Source organism: Perissodus microlepis, chromosome 8, assembly GCF_051167445.1.
Source record: "Perissodus microlepis isolate ML-2025 ecotype Zambia chromosome 8, ASM5116744v1, whole genome shotgun sequence".
Classification (NCBI taxonomy): domain Eukaryota; kingdom Metazoa; phylum Chordata; class Actinopteri; order Cichliformes; family Cichlidae; genus Perissodus; species Perissodus microlepis.
This window is the reverse complement of record NC_140468.1, coordinates 16,290,603-16,310,036: the sequence shown is the minus strand read 5'-3', so window position 1 is coordinate 16,310,036 and position 19,434 is coordinate 16,290,603. Positions and strand designations below refer to the sequence as shown.

Genomic DNA, 19,434 nt, shown 5'->3' with positions numbered 1-19,434 from the left:
GATAAAGAGCTTCCCCCGCATATTACACTAAAGTAATCAGGTGATACATTTAATCGTTTAAATGACAGGGAAGTTCCTTATACTATAAAAATGTATGTGTTTTTACAGTGTGTCCATGGTTAAAAAGGAATTAAATGACAGAAGCAGTTAAATGCTATTATATAATCATACAGACATTTCTGTTTTGTTTTGTTTTTTTGTTGGGGGGGGGGTTTGTTATTTGTTTTTTTACAGTGGTGCCAGTGAGCTTTTTCTATAATTTTACATATGTATTTCTTCTCGTTTAAGCCCAAATAGTCATACTGGCACATTTCTTTCATTTGCTATAGCTGCATTTTTTTCTATGATGTAGAAAAACTGAGACATACTGTTGAAATTGCATTCCTTTTTTACATTAAGATGGATTACATGTGTAGTCAACCTTATTTACACACTGATTGAAAGGAGCGTTTCACTGGCCCAGCCCACTTAAGCACACTTTAAAAGTCACGAAATGTTTTCAAAACAACGTTAGATGGCACTGTAACGCTATCGTCTGTGCATGAAGGCTAATTCACGATTAAACACAGAAGAAGAATCCTTGCGTTATGATTGGTGTAAATCATCCAATGAGCGTGAAGGAAACTGACATTTTGAACTAGACAGGCGCTTCGTTGGTTAACAAGATAAAAGTTTCAGAGTTTATGCTGATATTTCTTTTGTAGTATCCCTGTTTGTCTTATCAAACCAGAATCTCGTTGAGACTAAAACAGGTTCACATCTATAAACATCCGCTAAGAAGTTCGTGTTTACAGGTAAGCAGAGCTGGTTCCGTTCTTCTAACAAACGTTACAAGGTTTTAGCTTAACCTATGCTCGTTCAAGATGATCTCGTGTTCCGAGCATTACATGAATGAAATAACTATTTATCGTAAATATAGTACATATATAGGACATAGTAAACAATCGGAGAGCAACGTTTTCCAACCTAAAACCGCCGTAATCTCTACGTTACAAACCAAATCTGTGTTCCTAAGCTATGATGTTGCTGTATGCGTTACCTAATCTCTAGTTTTACCGGTTTAAAATAAATTGACACGGGTTTTGTTTTTTTGGGGGGTGGGGGGGTGTAACATTAGAAACTCAGCACAAGTTTAGATTACATGGTCGTCCGTTACTGTCGGTGCTAAATTGCATTTTGATTTTGCTGTTTTAATATCTAGTTTGTATAAATAAAATAGCTGTAAAAGAATTCAGCAGTGAGACATTTTCATTCAGTTGTCTACATAAGCCAATGAAGTCAAGCTCTGTTTTCTTATTTTAGGCACAGGGAGTCTGAGACAGCTGATAATATGTGTGGAGTCTGAGTATTGCCCTCTGTTTTAAATAAGAAGCCCTTCATTTATTCTGTGAGAGAAGAAGCATCACCATCCATGGCCAACAAACCAACTGGGCGAGGCTTATACATTCGGGAAAATCCAGATGCCGATGAGTGCTGTGAAAACATTCCACCCAGGGGCACTGTTAAAGCTGGGACTTCTAAACTCAAATGGCCCCATGAAGAAAACAAGCCTCTTTCTGACACCTGCACCTTTTCAACCCCTGCTCCAACAGGCAGCAAGCCAAAGTCACGGATTTCTTTCCAGTCTGCTCTGACACCAATTTTAAAATACTTAAATATTGGCAACAAATCTCCAGAAAATTCAACACATGAAAATAATCGTCGTCAGACACTTTCTCTTTTCTCCTTTGGTGCAGCCACAGCAGATTGTCAAAAATCAACAAAAGGTTCTGTCCAACAGTTAAACTCAGATCCCCCTAGTAGCTATTCTGGGCAATTATTCAGTGACATGGATGGTCCTGTGTCCTTTCTAGGTGACGAATGCTTGCCAGAAGTGACCCTATTTGATTCTACATGTGATTCTACCATACAGCTTACTAGAAATGACTCCCCTGCTCCTGACAGCGCACCTGCAACTTCTGCAAGCACAAGCCCTAAAATAAATATTCCTGAAATTCATCCTCCTGATCTTTCACAACATATGGCAACAACAGAGATTACAGACCCAGATGTCAAAATGATTGATGCCTCTCAGAACAAGCATGCTCCGGTCCCCTGGCTGATACTTGACAAATTCTTGCCAGAAATTACTCTCCTTGATGTTACACGTGATTCACCATTATCACCAGGAGAACAGACATTCTCCATGGATGTGACTCAGGCTCTTCCGCCGCTTGATTTGAAACGCGACAGGTCTTTCAATGGAATGGAAAGTGGAAAAATTGCGGCACAGCCTAGCAGTTCAGATGTCATCTCGGGCGAAAAATTGCAAAGTACAAGTGTACAATCCGACAAGTGTGTGGGGGAAAGCACAGCAAAAACCTCTTTGGATGTAACTCAGGATATTACTATGGGAAGTGTTTTGGAAAATAGCAAGTCTTCATCAGAGCCCAGTGAATGTAATATAGAGACGAGTCAAGCATCAGCAGGGGATACACTTGGGAAAAATCCTGCTAATGTTACTCGAGAAATAATATCTTCTAGTGACATATCTGCAGACTCTAATGTGGAGTGCAGTGCTAATCAAAAAGTTACCTCAGAGATCCGGGAAGAGCCTGTGGAGTTTTCTGATAAACTTGAAGCTATCATTAAAGACCTGATTGCCAGCCATGAAGCAAAGTCAGCCAACGAGCCCAGTGGACAAAATATGAAGATGAGCTCAACATCACCTGATGATACATTCAGCAGTCAACCAGCTAATGTTACACATGACACAACCTCGTCCAATGACACGTCAGCTCAGAGTGTAAGGTCTACATCGAATATGGAGTGTAGTAGTAGTCAAAAGAACGCCCCCTCAGAACTTGTGGAATCTTGTCACAAAGTAAACGATGAGTTGAAAAACTATGCGACACAGCCAAACCCAAAAGCATCAGACTCCGGGAATGGGACATTTAATGTCGTGCAGGCCGCTGATCTGAGCGTGTCTAATGATTTAAATACTACTGCTTCAGTTTCCCACTCTCAGAATAAGACACTTGATCTTCCTCCATTTAATGTAAGCTGCACCAAAGATGGGACTTCAGGTCAGACAGGTTTTGGCACCACTGAAACATCCCCCATCACAAATCAAAATTGCTCATCTGTAAAGGAATGTGCTCCATTTGCTGTGCAGAACACCACATTTGAAAAGCATCCTCTGCATAAAAGCAGTGGCAGCACAGTATTAGGGGAAGACCTCAAGAACAACACCTTTGATTCTCAACCACCTTCCAAGAAGAGCGACACAATAACTTTGTTGGAAACGGTCCAGAGTGAAAGTAGCCAAATTGCTTCAAAGCCTAATAGCACAATAACTCTGACAGAAATGAGCTCATTTGATGGTCACCAAAGTGCTTCCAAGCCAAATGGAACAATAACTTTATCAGAGGTGAACCCGAGTGACGATCACCACAATACCTCCAGGCCCAATGGCACCATAACTTTGTCAGAAACAAGCTCATGCAACATCCGCCCGAGGTCTTCGGACAAGCCCCCTACACCTGAAGTCAGTAATCTAACCACCAGCCCAAAAGACAACAATATTGACATTGCCCCCGATCTATCAAAGCATAATGTTACGACAGATGCTAAGGACCATAGTGCCAAGGAGGTTGAAACCCATGATGACGCTTCTGGCAGTGGTAGCTGTGAGACTAAAGATCTTTCAGGTCTGCCTGTGGTGGGCGGGCTCTCCGATTCTTTAAACCGTCAAAGCTTTGGTACGGTGAACCTCAAAGCCAAGTCTTTCAATTTGGATGACACCCTGGATTTAAAGGCAGACTGTTTGATTACTTCAACACCAATGACTAACTGTAAAATGTTCAACTTGAACACTGAGCAAGTTGAGGGTTTACACATAGGAGTACAGAAGAAGCTGTACACAGATGGTCCCGGGAAGCCAGCTGATCAGATGCCATCAGATCCTCCATCAAACCTTGTCTGTGACCGTAAAACATTCTTGAAACAGCCAGCTGCTAAATCCCTTTGCCCTCCCCCGAAAGCTGGAGCTCAGCTGATGAAATCAAAGTCACATTCCTCAATTCCAGCCAGGTTGAATACAGTGGCATCCAACTTACCTATGAAAAGACAAAGAACCCAAGCTGAAGCTTCAAGAAACACTGCTGCCACTGCCCCTGATGCACCCCAGGGGGTAGGACTTAAATGTTTGCAAAATGTTGATATTACCATCTGAGAACATGAACACAGGTTGAACCTATTAGTTATTATTTGTTCCATTTTATTTTGTACTGATTAAAAGCTGTACATCCATGTACTTGACAGTCTGTCGTTAACGTCCTCTTTTCGTGTGTGTGTATTTAAGACCACAGGAGTAACATCCTGCTACAACCTGCGTGCTACAGCAACAGGTAGGAAGTGTATACCTTTGTTTTTAGAAAGGTTTGCATAGGTCCCAGTTTTGTTATTCCCATAATCATGTGTTTAATAACCTCAGTGTAACTATGTACTGTATCTGTGTGTTCGCACGGTGCGTCCGGGGCATCTCTGTCTTCCCCTTTGTACCAATACCAGGATCCAAGCTGCCCGCTTGTGGCTCACAAAGATCGCAGTTTAGTGGAATCCCATCAGGGATCCAGAGAGCTACTATGTGTCTTAGGCCACCTTTAACAAGAAGCAGTACAGCAATTTCTTCAAGTACCGACAAGCTCTGTGGACCTACAGGTACTCACACATTTGTCAAACTGTATCTGTACATTAGAAAGTTTCAATTTGCCCTCACTTCAGATACACAGTAAAGTTGCCTTTCTTCTGATACTCGAGGGGGAAAAAAATTGATAAAAATGCAGCTGATGCCAAACTTCTAGGTGTTTTCTGGTTTAATATTGCCTTCTTGTTCTTGAGTGTAACTAGTGGTTTTACACCTCATTGTAAACTCTCTGTATTTCCATTTATAAATGGCTTCTCTTGACTGGAGGTCTTGACAATGATACCTCTACTTCCTCCAGCGTGTTGTTGACTTTGGTAGATGTTGTGAAGTTGTTTTGTTTTTAACCATGGAAATAATTCTGTGATCATCTGCTTTAGTTGTCTTCTGTGGTCTTTCAGGCTTTTTATAGAGAAGGAAATTACTGTAGAAATGTATCTGATTTTTGTGAAAGATGTGTTCATTTATTTTTCTGTAACAGTTTCTCCTTTTTGTCTACATAGCAACTAACCCTGTGACCAAGACTTCACAAGCAAAGAAGCACCCTCTAACCAGAGCTGACAGTTTGCTAGTGTCAAAGAGGAAGAAAATGGGTAAATAAATAAGAAAAGCATGCTCTAGTATTGCAGCCTTTTTAACAGCTTTGTTTGGTATTTTTGGTATTTGCATGAAACTTATGCAGCTTGAAACCTAAGTGTAAGTGTACAGTCATGTAGATTTTTCTTTTTTCCACCCTTTGCAGATGCTTCCGATCCATGCAATAGTGTCGAAGCTCCAGTATCTGCCTGTGATGCTAGAAACAAAGCGACAATCCTCAAGCAGCCCAGTAAGAGAGCTTTGCCTGCCAAAGCTCAAGGAGAAGGTATGTTGGAAATTTACTGGAATTTCTGCACTTGAAACTTGTGACATGGTCTGAACTTTATCTAAGTCACAGGTATAGAACAGTACTTCACTGTGTTTTCTAAAGATAAACTAATCAGTGCAGATTTCCTGATATGCCAAAGGGTTTGTTGGCTTTTTCCACTAACTGTTGGGCAGTTGGCCAAAGTTTGATGTGATTTATGCTGCTGAACAGCTTCACGAGTGCAGTAACCTGTAGTGAACTCCTGTGGTGCTTTCATGCTTTAAGAGGCTGCAGTGCCAGCATGTATGAGTGAACCCTCAAAAGCGTGTAATGCTCCCAACAGAGCCAGGCCCCTGAAACAGCCTGGAATCAGCAATAAAGCACCACTACCTAAAACCCAAATCCACAGTAAGTTGAGAGTGCTGAGGAGACAAGTCTCAGCTGTGTAATTTCTAGTGGACTGTTGGTACTCAGAACCAATTTGGTTGTTTTATGTTTATTAAAATCACGTGTTCATGTTGTCTGAAGGTTACTTTTATTCTGTGTTGTTGTTGTTGTTGTTGTTATTATTACGTGTTAATTGGATTTTAATTTCATGTCATACAATTGTGAACATTAAACGACGACAACAACTAACACAAGATTGTTAAGTCCTATGTATTCATACAATGTCCCAGTATATCAATTGCTATTTAAAGACAATGGTGAAAATAATTAGCATAGACTGTAAATTGTGGGCGTTACAATTTCCCATTTGTCCTCTTTAATTAATGATGCAAACTGTTTTTCAGGTTGTGCAAAATGTGCTGAGCTTGAAGAACAACTTAAACTGATATCAGAAGAAAACACAAGGCTGAAAGAAGGTATCACATGGCCTGTTACTGTGGTTATATGGGTCTAATTTGTAGAAATTATTAAGAAGTCAGGAGTCATTACAACATTACAACTTGAAGAATTTGGACTTTACTTAATCAAATCATATCATATACTCAGTATTATCAAGTGATCCTCTTTTTTTTCCTTTTTGGTTATGTTATTTATGTTACACAAGCAATCTTTTATTGTAGGAACATAATTAAGTTTTCCTCTTTTTCTCTTCTAGAGTTGCTGAAATACACTAAACAAGATGTCCCAGTGAAATCCCAGTGTTAATACTTTAAAGCATATCTGCTGTTTTTAAATGTTAATAATTATATAAAATAATTTACTCACTGAAGTAGAAATGTTTTTTTTGTTTTTTCTATTTTGCAGTGAGGATGAGATTTTGTCTGTTTGTGTGTTTAACATTACACTGTTTATTTTCATCTCTAATAAATTTAATATGTGTCGGTCTTTCATTTGGTTGGTCTAACACTTTGGAGAGTGCTCTGCTGGGAGGACACATTTGAACACCTTTTTTTCAGTATTTAGAAATTTCAGTCTTTGCGATTTAGAATTACTGCACTCAAATACTGATACTCATTGTCAAGCTGCCGGGTATAAATAAAATATCAGCATATTCAACACGCATAGCTACTGGCATTCCACCACTGAAATTAAATATTGTATAATAGATTAATATTCTATTGTTAAAAATATTGAATTTCCAGTGAAACCTTGTGACTTTGGATATCTTTATCTCAGGTTATTCAACACACTGGTATATCTCCATAAATACAAGAATACTGTGTAGGCAAATATTTACTATGCACTGCGATTTAAACGCAAGGTTTTCCAATACAATATTATATCAAGGTAGAGTTGTTAAAACTTTACCCGTATGTAATGGTTTCACTGTTACTTTTGTCCAGTTTTGCTGGTGTAATCCCTTTCCTCGGAAGCAGTGGTGAACCAGCTAAGGAAAAAGTGGAGACCAACGATTCGGTTTTTTCTCCAAACTCCCGTAAGAACAACAGAATGGGATTTTTAAATGCACTGTTTCAGCCGCTGAGTGGCGCTGTGAGCGGAGAGCCTTCAGTGCTGCGGACTATTCACGTTGTTGATCGTCAGAGTACTTCCTGTTCTGACGAAATTGCCCGGTAAGAGTGCTGCACGCATTTTCTGTTCCTTCTACAGCACAACTGGATTTTTTAAACAGCTCAAACTAACCGCGGAATAACTTTTACCAGGTTGTAGGTGAGTTTAATTCAATAAGAGTGTCACTAAGTGTGCGACTTTTTTGTATTTTCGTTTATTTGCCGTGAAAGCATTCTGGGTAAGGCGTGTAAGCCCAACTGCAACTTGGTTTTCATTTCTTTTGTCGACTGTAATCCAGTCTGTTTGCTAGCATCAGGCTAATATTCTGCGGTATAGACGCATTTAAGTGTCAGCACTAAGGCCGGTGGACGTTTTTCTGGAAAATAATTAAACCATTTAAGTTTAAAAACTGCTTATATTTAAACTGCTATAAATAACTTGTTGGTCTATAATATGTGAAACATATATCAAATGTATCACTCATGAATGATATCAAGTCATCTTGAGCAACAAACAACATTCCTCTAACAAGGTAGAAGCCGCAATCAGTTTTTGGCAGTGACTTTTATATATCCTTTATTTTTGCAGTTAAAAAAAATTCTTGTTGACTTTAAAAATGCCTCTTTTAAGCTGAAATTGCAACAAATACAACAATAGTTCTGTAAACATATTTTAAGTGGACAAAAGGGACCTGATTGATTATAATGTAAGTACAATAACACAGTTATAATGATACTTGAGAAACAGGTATTTTTTAAATTTTATATATAACTCCTTTGTAATACCTGTTCACCAAAGTCTTTTTAGCAACATACCTAACTATATTACACATAAAAAATACACGGAAACATTGGAAATCACTTTTTGGCAGGCAATCACTTTTTGGCACAACACCGGTGTTTCAGATTGACTGGTGATGGTCAAACAGATGTGTGGCAAACTTGCTTTTCAGGAGCCGCTACCGATAAACTAGCAAAAGCATCAAACTCCAGGAATGGGACATTTAATGTCCTGCAAGCCGCTGATCTGAGCGTGCCTAATGATTTAAATACTACTGCTTCAGTTTCCCACTCTCAGAATAAGACACCCGATCTTCCTCCATTTAATGTAAGCTGCACCAAAGATGGGACAGGAACTTCAGGTCAGGCAGGTTTTGGCACCACTGAAACATCCCACATCAAAATTGCTCATCTGTAAAGCAATGTGCTCCATTTGCTGTGCAGAACACCACATTTGAAAAGCATCCTCTGCATAAATGCAGTGGCAGCACTGTATTAAGGGAAGACCTCAAGAACAACACCTTTGATTCTCAACCACCTTCCAAGAAGAGCGACACAGTAACTTTGTTGGAAACGGTCCAGAGTGAAAGTAGCCAAATTGCTTCAAAGCCTAATAGCACAATAACTCTGACAGAAATGAGCTCATTTGACGGTCACCAAAGTGCTTCCAAGCCAAATGGAACAATAACTTTATCAGAGGCGAACCCAAATGACAGTCACCACAATACCTCCAGGCCCAATGGCACCATAACTTTGTCAGAAACAAGCTCATGCAACATCCGCCCGAGGTCTTCGGACAAGCCCCCTACACCTGAAGTCAGTAATATAACCACTAGCCCTAAAGACAACAATTCTGAAGTCGTCCCCGATCTATCAAAGCATAATGTGACACAGATGCTAAGGACCATAGGAGGTTGAAACCCATGATGACGCTTCTGGCAGTGGTAGCTGAGGACTAAAGATCTTTCAGGTCTGCCTGTGGTGGGCGGGCTCTCCTATTCTTTAAACTGTCAAAGCTTTGGTACAGTGAACCTCAAAGCCAAGTATTTCAATTTGGATGACACCCTGGATTTAAAGGCAGACTGCTTGATTACTTCAACACCAATGACTAAATGTACAATGTTCAACTTGAACACTAAGAAAGTTGAGGGCTTACACCTAGGAGCACAGAAGAAGCTGAGGATGCAGAACACATTGAGCGATCCACAGCTAAGGAAAAGCCTTATCTGCAGTAATTTCATTCAGCAACCTGACTTTAGATAAATTACTCTGACAACATAGTTTTTCTTTCAGATTGAATGCACCTGCTGTGGAGAGTGGTACCGCACAGTGTGTGTTGACTTTCCTTGTGCAGAGAGCGATTACAGATGTAATCCTGTTGTAGGCTATGCAGTTGGCCACAGGTGGCAGCAGTGAGCTGTTCTCCATTTGAGACTGCTCCAGCTACTATGTGATACGTCAGTGGATCCAGCTACAAAATAGAGGTCATATGTAATTTGGGGAAATTAAATTATGAATATTCTTAACTTAGAAAGTTGACGTTTTAAAACGAACTCACCTAAAAACTCCAAAACACATGACACACCAACTGGCACACAAGAGTAACTCACTTTCACAAGGTCTACTTAATCACACTGACTCTATTGCTTACTAATTATTGTCTAACTGCTGTACATTTACTGTAAGTCCTATCTCCTCACAAATGTTTGTTAAATTAACCAAACAGTTCTCGCTAGCTGTGCTAATCAGTTATCCCATCATTTCAAATGTTTTTCAGAGAAAACACTATGAGACTATGATAAGAGGATGTGATGTTGCAACACTAGTCAAGGATTAATGTGTAATGTTTGCTGGAGACATATTTCTTTGTTATGGAAAAAAATATTAAAATCATTATGAACAATAGGAGTGCTAATTTAATTTTGGTACCATTTTATTTAGTTTAAAGGTTTATTTGCAAGACCCACAAGAACAAAAAACAGTGAAAGTTACAGTTATATTGTGCATAAAACTATAATTCAAACATGGTAATAGAGCCAGGTGCAGATGTGTCAGAAGTTGATCTGACTGTAGGCTATGGCACTTGGCCACAGGTGATGCTAGGTGGCTCGACTCCATTTGAGTGCACACAAAGCAAACTGCATGCTTTATTTGTGGGGCGAAAATGCTGAAATCGGAATAATAAAATGTACGAGGGGAACAACAACGAAGACAAGATTCCCCAGATCATTGATTCTTGTCCTGTAAACAGCATCTGCGTGGTGACGTTTATTTGTTTGCCGTTTTCGCAGTCGCCTCGTGAGAATATCGCCTCGTGCATGAGAATATCACCAGGTAAACTCAAGACAGTTTATGTTTTATTGTTGAAGAGTAAGAAGACTTTGTGTTTAAGGTAACCTCAGAAATGTCAAGGACGAAATATTCAGTGTGTATTTGCGGGTTTGTTGGTAGCGGCTCCTGAAAAACAAGTTTGGCACACATCTGTTTGACAGTGAATATCTTTGTCAGCTGAATGTGTGCTGATATACCACACGTAGAATCTGGAGCTGCATCTCTGTAATACCACTCATTACTTTGTATTTCTCTACAGATTTGCAGCATCCTTCAGCAATGTCTCGATTCTTTGCCAGGTCTGACAGTGAGTCAGAGGAGTCCTCATCTGACGATGAGATCACTGATAAAGCACCCGGAGCCACTTTCAAGCAGTAAGTGAAACTTGGAATAAATCTCATCACAAGCTCATCACACACATTGTTCTTCCTGTAAAGATCTGACTTGTGCACTTGGTTTTCACAGGTCGCTGCTTCTTAGCGACGATGAGGAGGACACAAAAAGAGTGGTGCGCAGCGCCAAAGATAAAAGGTTGGTGTGGTATTTTTAAAAGGTCACAACTTTAAAGTCTATACAAAATTTTGCCCCTTTTTTCTTTCTTTTGACTGAATTTATTCTTGAATCTTAGGTTTGAAGAGTTGACGAACCTCATAAAGACTATCCGCAACGCTATGAAGATTCGAGACATGTCCAAATGTCTGGAGGAGTTTGAGCAGCTTTGTCGAGCCTTCCTTAAAAGCAAGAATATAGTGGATAAAGAGGGTATTCCTCCCTTCTATATCCGCCTTCTGGCTGACTTGGAGGACTATTTGAACCAGGTTAGTAGCTTAGACAAAAAATTAAACTGCAATTTAATGATTTAATTGTTTTTGTCCTAATCAAATACTTAACATTATTTTTACAGCTTTGGGAGGATAAAGAGGGGAAGAAGAAGATGAACAAGAACAATGCAAAAGCTCTCAGCACCCTGCGTCAGAAGATCCGCAAGTACAACAGAGACTTTGAGTCAGAAATAGCAGCATACAAGGAGGTAAAGTCAAAGACTAAATCTTCATGTTTATTTTCTATGCATTGTATGAATCTCTGGGGGGGGGTGTAAACTTAGGTCTCATCAGATCTGTTCTGTGGTCAAAAGACTGTGAATGTGCTGAGCAGCTTCCTTCTGGTGTTATTTAATCTGGTGTATTAGAATTTATACGAATTTCAGCCTTAAAAAAAGCAGTTATCAGAATGTCTTGTCTCTCTCTCCCTGCTAGAATCCACAGGAGTCTGCAGATGAGGAGGAGGAGGAGAAGGAGCCAGAGGACTCTGGTGAGCTTGTTGTTTATACAGGTTATGTGTAAAGGATTCAAACCGGAAAGCATAGGATTTAATAGGGGCATAGGTGAAATGTGTCTATGTGTAGTGCACGTGTCAATTCTCATCATGAGTGATCAATCATTCTTGTACATCAACCTGTAGGCTGCCAGTGAAAATGGGCTTATTAAAAAGGACTGTTGAAGGTCCAGCTCCATGATATACTATACATATATTATACATATATTACACATATATTACACAGAATCTGAAGTTTAACTGCAAAAAATAAACTGATTTTAAAAGTTTGTTCGGTTGAAACTTTTGACTGTTTTTAATCTACTCTGAAGAAACTCCAGCAGATTAATCAGCTATAACTGGTGAAGTTGAGAACTTTTTGCATTTTATTACTTAAAAACTCAGTTTAAGAGTTTTTTGCCCCCTTTCATTACTTCATTCTGTGCTTCAGTCAGTCACATTTTCACGTGCTGTACAAAGATAAGCTGCAAATGATGAGATGATCAATGTGTGTTGGTGCTGAGGGGAAAGGAGCCAGCATCGTCTGATATTTGTCTTTTTGTTCCACAAGGCTCGTCCTCTGACAGTGAAGGAGAGGTGTCATCCAAGTCCTTCTTGAAGAAAAAGCCTGAGGCGCCTTCAGAAGCCACCGACCGTTCTCAGACTGCCAAGGAATCTGAGGTAAGAGGTCATTTAACTAAACTACAGCAAAAGATCTGGTAGGAAAGACAAAATACTTGCACAGTTTATTTGAGAGGATGCCTGAGCTAAGATTTTGAGTTTTTCCCTTCTCCCAAAAGGATAAGTCCTCTTCTTCTGATGAAGATGATGATGATGATGATGGAGACTGGAGCCCAAGCGACTCAGACAGCAGGAGTGAAACCTCTGATAAGGAAGAAGAAAACGCCTTAAAGAGGAAGCGTCTTGTGACCTTCCTCAAAGTTAAAAGGTCTAAATACTTTGAATATTTTTTATCAGACACTTTTTTAGATTTTAATTCAAATTTTACCGCAGAGAGAGTCATGTAGAGTGAATGTGTTGTTACCAAACACTGCGTCTGTCCTCAGAGCCCAGGACACTGAAAAGCCCGGTGTCAGGAAGGAGGAGAGGAAGAAGAAGCCCAAACAGAAAGAACAAATTGAGGAGGAGGCTGAGGAGGAAGGAGGCTGGGAGAAGGTTAACAGAGGAGTACCTCTGGTTAAGGTAAAGAACAGATGGTAATATAAAACTGTTTCGACTTGATGCCGGCCGGACAGAAGAATAGATGCACTGGTGCTGCTTCTTATTTTAGTTTAGCTTTTTTGTGTTTCAGTGCCGACGTGTTCATTTATAGTAATGACAGTGATAAAATCAACATGCAATTGTCTGGCTAATTTAACAAAATCAATGACTGTAAAAAGAAAAACTTGCCTCTAAGAGTTTATTCAACACATTATTTGTATTTTTAATTTTACGTTTGTTTGTTTTTTTCCCCATTGCGACCATTCAGGAGAAACCCAAAATGTTTGCTAAAGGCACCGAGATCAACACAGCGGTGGTGGTGAAGAAGCTGAATGAGATCCTGCAAGCAAGAGGCAAAAAAGGAACAGACAGGTACGACTGCATTTGTCACTAAAGCTTAAAAATATATATTTAAAAAAAGTTACGTATTCACACGACTGTTGATATCCAGTCAATGTAAAACCAGGCGTGTCATGTGGAAGTATGTCCAGTATTTCAGAGAAATTCTTCTCCTGAACAAATCCTGACTCCTTTTTTTCTTTTTTTCTCCTCCCTCACTGACAGGGCGGCTCAAATTGAGCTATTTCATGCTCTGGCAGCCATCGCTGCAGAGAATAACTTGGGCCAAGGTATCCTGGTCAAGATCAAGTTCAACATTATTGCCTCCTTGTACGACTACAACCCCAACCTGGCAGCCTTTATGAAAGTGGGTGACACTGCTTTTAATTCTTACAGTATCAACAAAACCAAAAGGGTTCCTGTGATTTACTGTAGTGTTTCATGTTACATGAAATATCTTAAAATTGCAAGTCATCACAAAAATTATTTGTGCTGTTTAACATTTTGGATTGAAAAGAATGAGTTCCTGAGTTATGGTTCTTCTGGCTTGTCTCCTTTTTTAGCCTGACATGTGGAAGAAGTGTCTGGATTGTATAGATGAGCTGCTGGACATTCTCTTTGAGCACAACAACATCTTCATCGGAGAGAACATCGCAGAGGACAGCGAGAATCTGGCCGTCTCCGATCAGGTGATCCCACTCATCCACCCCAAGCAATCTGTGGACTTAAAGAAAGAAAGCAGTTTAGACTAATAAAACACTCACATAGCTGTTGAACTGTCTGCATTTGTATCAACTGTCTTGTGAACTATGGGCTGGTATTAATTTCTTTGTGTGTATTTGTTAGCCTTTCAGGGTGCGCGGATGCATCTTAACCCTGGTAGAAAGGATGGATGAAGAATTTACAAAGATCATGCAGAACACTGATCCCCACTCTCAGGGTGAGTGGTGCCAAAACCTGACTGACGGTTATTAACTGCTGTGAGGTTGAATGTGTTAGGACTGTAAATGTGGATTAACAGGTTGCAATCTAAAATGTGGGATTTACATCACCCTTGAAATTTGTATTGCTGTATTTGCTGCTCATATGGATGTATTTTGCTTATTCTTTCCTCTCTTTTTTTTAAATTTTCCTTCAGAATACGTTGACAATCTCAAAGATGAGGGCAGGGTTTGTGGCATCGTTGACCGGCTGCTCACCTACCTGGAGAACAAAGGCTCCACAGAAGAAATTTGCCGTGTCTACCTGCGCAGAATCATGCACACCTACTACAAGTTTGACTACAAAGCTCACAGACGCAGCCTGGGCCTGCAGGGAGAGACCAAGGTGAGAGACGGCACTGTGCAGAATCAGAACTTTCTTTTCTTGACAAACATCTGCATCATGATGCTATTTTTATGATGTTTCATAAAATGTTATGCATAAGGTGTAAAATGGTGTGCTGAAGTGTTTTTCTGTTGTGTAGTCCGAGCAGGACCAGGAGGAGAACAAGGAGGAGAGCGAGGGGGAGGACAGCGCTGTGATCATGGACCGCCTCTGCAAGTTCATCTACGCCAAGGATCGCACCGACCGTATCCGTACCTGTGCTATCCTCTGCCACATATATCACCATGCTCTGCACTCACGCTGGTACCAGGCACGTGACCTGATGCTGATGAGTCACCTGCAGGACAACATCCAACACGCTGACCCACCTGTACAGGTAGGCACTCGTAATCATTATTTCTTCATATCATCGTCATCATCATAGTTTATTTATATAGCACTTTAAAAACACACAAGGCTGACCAAAGTGCTGAACAATAGAAATATAAGAGATACAATAAGAATAATAAATACGATAAAATAATAAACATAGCAAAAACAATAAAATATAAGTAAATACAAGTCAGTTAACCACTGAGTCAAAAGCCAGCGAATAAAAATGCATTTTCAATCTGGATTTAAAAACCAGCACTGATGTTGATTATTAATATAATAATAATAATATAATATAATAATAATCTTCGAGGAAGATTATTCCAACGCTTTGGAGCCACGATAGAGACGCTCTGTCTCCTCTCAGTTTCAGCCGTGATTTGGGGACTTAGAGTAACGGCTGCTCAGCTGACCGGAGCGAACGAGTGGGGACATAGGGCTTCAGCAAATGAGAAAAATATGCAGGTGCCAGACCATTTAAGGATTTAAAAACCAATAAAAGAAATTTAAAATGAATCCTAAATTCAATTGGAAGCCAGTGCAGGGAAGCCCGAACCGGAGTAATGTGCTCAAATTTCCTTCTACCAGATAAAACCATGCCGCAGCATTCTGTACTAGCTGCAGGCGTGTCAGAGTGCCCAGTCCAACCCCTATTATTAGGTTATAAAAGCATGGATAACAGTCTCCAAGTCACGCCTTGAAAGAAAAGGTTTAACCTTCGACAGACGCCTGAGTTGATAGAATGATGATTTCACCACCCCATTCACGTGGCCATCAAAAGTAAGTGCAGAGTCGATTTTTAACCCAAGATTGGTAATCGAGCTCTTCAGGTGAGGGGGTCAGAGCAGCAAGGTCAACATCATATCAGAGGAACGATTCGGGCCAAACAGAATTGCTTCCGTTTTACGTTCATTAAAATTTAAAAAAAGTTTAGAGCCATCCATGACTTAACATCGCTAAGGCAATCAAGCAGGAGTCTAATTGGGGAGCTATCAGAACGACTGAAAGGAAAATAAAGCTGGCAATCATCAGCATATAGATGAAATGAGACTTTGTGTTTACGAAAGATTGCACCCAGTGGCAGGAGATACAACGAAAACAGTAATGGCCCAAGAATAGATCCCTGTGGTACACCCCATGGAAGAGGGGCCACAGAGGACGATGATGAACCCAACTTAACACAGAAGCTCCTGTTTGAGAAATATGATTTTATCCACAGGAGTGTCAAGCCAGAAATGCCCACACAATGCTGTAATCGAGAGATCAGCAGGTCGTGATCCACTGTGTCGAATGCAGCAGTCATATCTAGAAGTATAAGCACTACGTGTTTACCACAGTCCGTCGCTACCAGAATATCGTTCATAACCTTTATGAGAGCTGTCTCTGTGTTATGAAACGGCTTAAAGCCGGACCGAAAAACTTCAAACATTTGAGTTATTTAGATAATATGAACGTGTTCTGACTGAAACTATTAGTTGTATATACAGATCGCCTGTTTTAACCGTTTTCCCCTCCTCCTACCAGATCCTGTACAACAGAACAATGGTCCAACTTGGCATTTGTGCATTTAGGCAGGGCATGATTAAAGATGCCCACAATGCACTGCTGGACATTCAGTCCTCTGGCCGTGCCAAGGAGCTGCTGGGTCAAGGTTTGCTCATGAGGAACATGCAGGAGAGGAATGCAGAGCAGGAGAAGATTGAAAAGCGAAGACAAGTAAGTGCTGTCTGACCAGAGCAGTTAACTCTAACTAACATGTTGGTTTCTCTGTCAGTGTTGACCTGCTTGTAACCTGGATTTACTCCGTGAGTGAGTGAATTTTTAGGCCCCTCTCTCACTCAGTCCACACTAAAGTTTGTCCACAGCTGCAGGACAGATTTCCAGAAGATTTCATACAGTTGTTCATGTGCTCATGACGACAGTTCTAGTTACTTTTGTGTTTTCCCTAATTGGGCTTTGACATTTGTGACCTCACATTAATGTGCCAACTATTCCATGGTGTCTCCAGCTGCCTGTGTCCACAATAGTGTGAAATCAAGGCTGTAATGAAACAACAAATGTTTGGGTCTTTATTTTTAAAACACTGATGTGTCAGACATCCATTAGATGATACACACATGCATCATGACGTTTATCCTCCCTAATAGGTGCCGTTCCACATGCACATCAACCTGGAGCTGCTGGAGTGTGTGTACCTGGTGTCAGCCATGCTGCTGGAAATACCCTACATGGCCGCCCATGAGTTTGATGCCCGCCGCCGGATGATCAGCAAGCAGTTCCACCACCAGCTCAGGGTTGGGGAGAGACAGCCCCTGCTAGGTACGAAACGCATCACGAGAGCTCTTTGTAGCAGGAAGTTTCATCCACAGAGGATAACCACAGCTTTATTTGTCCTCCAGGACCCCCAGAGAGCATGAGGGAGCACGTGGTGGCAGCCAGCAAAGCCATGAAGATGGGAGACTGGCGTACCTGCCACTCTTTCATCATCAATGAGAAGATGAACAGTAAGGTTTGGGACCTGTTCCCTGAGATCCAGAAAGTACGCGAGATGCTCGTCAGGTTAGCATACACTGCCCCTTTTCATCACTTGGTTCATTCACCAGTGTGATAATCCCACTTAGACGTCCTTATGTTTTGTTTTTTTTGTTTTTTTAATAGGAAAATCCAAGAAGAGTCACTGAGGACCTATCTGTTCACCTACAGCAGTGTATACGACTCCATCAGGTGAGCACAGATGTATTAGTTTCATCAGTCTTTACTAAACCACAGATTTCTGTAGACCAGTGTCTCTGCAGCTTCCCCACAGACCAAAGATGATCGGTCACTGTTCTGCCAAACCTTAATTTTACTACGCTTGTCTGTCCTTCAGCATGGCAACGCTGTCTGAGATGTTTGAATTGGAGATGCCCACAGTCCACAGCATAATCAGCAAGATGATCATCAACGAGGAGCTGATGGTAGGACTCGACGTTTCTGTTCTGTGGACTGAAAATATAGACACAGCAGTCTCATGGGGGCTTTTATATTTGAGAGTGTTTATATTTGTGATTACTTTTTATATGCCCTTAATTTGGATCCCCCCATTTTTCTCTTCCCAACAGGCGTCACTCGACCAGCCCACACAGACGGTGATGATGCACCGCACTGAGCCAACGTCTCTGCAGAACATGGCTCTGAAGCTGGCAGAGAAACTGGGCAACTTGGTGGAGAACAACGAGCGCGTATCTGACCTGAAACAGGGCATCTATGGCGGTTATTTCAACAGAGGTAAGTTCATCATGTTCTCACAGTACTTTGGGATTGTTAAATCTGGAACTTATTTCTAACCTTTCTGAACCATTTATTTTCCAACTTTTGCTATTAGATGATAATTAGCTTTCATTTGTATTACAGATCAGAAAGGTGGCTACCAACAGAAGCAATCTTACCAGAGAGGTATGTTAAATTTCACTGAGGTTGTTTCCTGTTTTATGTCAATGAGGTAGATGTGGGTTGGGTTCTGTTTTCAGCAGTAGATGCTATTTTAAATTCATCCATCAGTATTACACCTTTGTGTTTTGATTTTTTGGGGGGTTTGTTTTTTTCTTCTTTTCTTGTAGTTTAGTGAATTTGTGTGAACACTAATGAGATGATTGTTGTCTTTGTACAACCGCAGATCAGAAATCTTACCAGCAGAAGCAGTCTGGTTACCAGAGAGGCGGTTACAGGAATCAAAATCAAGGAAATTACTGAGCTTGAAGTTTGTGGATTTCAGTTTTTCCAGCAGAGCTGGTCTTCATTCCAAGACAACATCAGTACCTCATTTTGTGAGCTTGGCTCTTGGCCGTGCTCCCTCAATGAAACTGTTTTGCTGCTGCTTCTATGTCAGTTAGCATTGCTTTGTGTCAGCAACGGCAGAATGTGATATTCCATTTCTGTCAATTGCTTGGAATAAATCTGGAGTTTTATTATTTTTAACAGAATATTAATAAATAAATATTAAACAGTGTTGTGTTTTGTTTGGGTTTTTTTTGCAGTGATAATATAAATTCAGTACATGGATGGAAAACTGAAAGCATATCATTAAAATCATTCTCAGTCCACCTGCTTTAAGATGCTTGTCAGTGGGTTGAGGGTGAATTAAAAAGTGGTACATCTTTTGTTGCCTACATACAAGTCATTGCATTTTGTACAATGCTTTGGACAAGTACAATACTTTAATTCACAAGAAAAGACATGCAGTCTGTCTGCTAACTAAAGCTACAGAGGCTCTATAAAGAGGACGGTGT

General features: G+C 40.5%; 2 protein-coding genes across 3 annotated transcripts; both read left to right on the top strand.

Moving 5' to 3' along the window:
• The first annotated feature begins 534 nt into the window (after window positions 1-534).
• On the top strand, window positions 535-6,997 carry LOC146381689 (uncharacterized). Of its 2 annotated transcripts, none has more exons than XM_084937794.1 (8): window positions 535-794; window positions 1,303-4,171; window positions 4,343-4,388; window positions 4,552-4,701; window positions 5,188-5,277; window positions 5,427-5,546; window positions 6,320-6,391; window positions 6,631-6,997. In XM_084937794.1, exons 2-8 carry the CDS (start codon window positions 1,412-1,414, stop codon window positions 6,678-6,680), a joined length of 3,288 nt encoding a protein of 1,095 aa, XP_084793920.1. In that variant the 5' UTR covers window positions 535-794; window positions 1,303-1,411; the 3' UTR covers window positions 6,681-6,997. The 2 variants fall into 2 exon arrangements, with proteins under 2 accessions (XP_084793920.1, XP_084793921.1); XM_084937795.1 differs by lacking the exon at window positions 535-794 and adding an exon at window positions 5,814-5,936 and having other exon boundaries at window positions 1,382-4,171.
• Window positions 6,998-7,518: 521 nt separating this feature from the next.
• LOC146381688 (eukaryotic translation initiation factor 3 subunit C-like) lies at window positions 7,519-19,154 on the top strand. Its single transcript, XM_084937793.1, has 23 exons — window positions 7,519-7,643; window positions 10,854-10,968; window positions 11,060-11,125; window positions 11,223-11,412; window positions 11,499-11,624; window positions 11,851-11,905; window positions 12,480-12,589; window positions 12,709-12,857; window positions 12,976-13,111; window positions 13,398-13,501; window positions 13,694-13,835; window positions 14,032-14,157; window positions 14,315-14,408; window positions 14,607-14,794; window positions 14,934-15,170; window positions 16,691-16,882; window positions 17,314-17,485; window positions 17,566-17,725; window positions 17,825-17,890; window positions 18,036-18,123; window positions 18,268-18,433; window positions 18,560-18,601; window positions 18,822-19,154. Exons 2-23 carry the CDS (start codon window positions 10,874-10,876, stop codon window positions 18,896-18,898), a joined length of 2,781 nt encoding a protein of 926 aa, XP_084793919.1. The 5' UTR covers window positions 7,519-7,643; window positions 10,854-10,873; the 3' UTR covers window positions 18,899-19,154.
• Window positions 19,155-19,434: the final 280 nt, after the last annotated feature.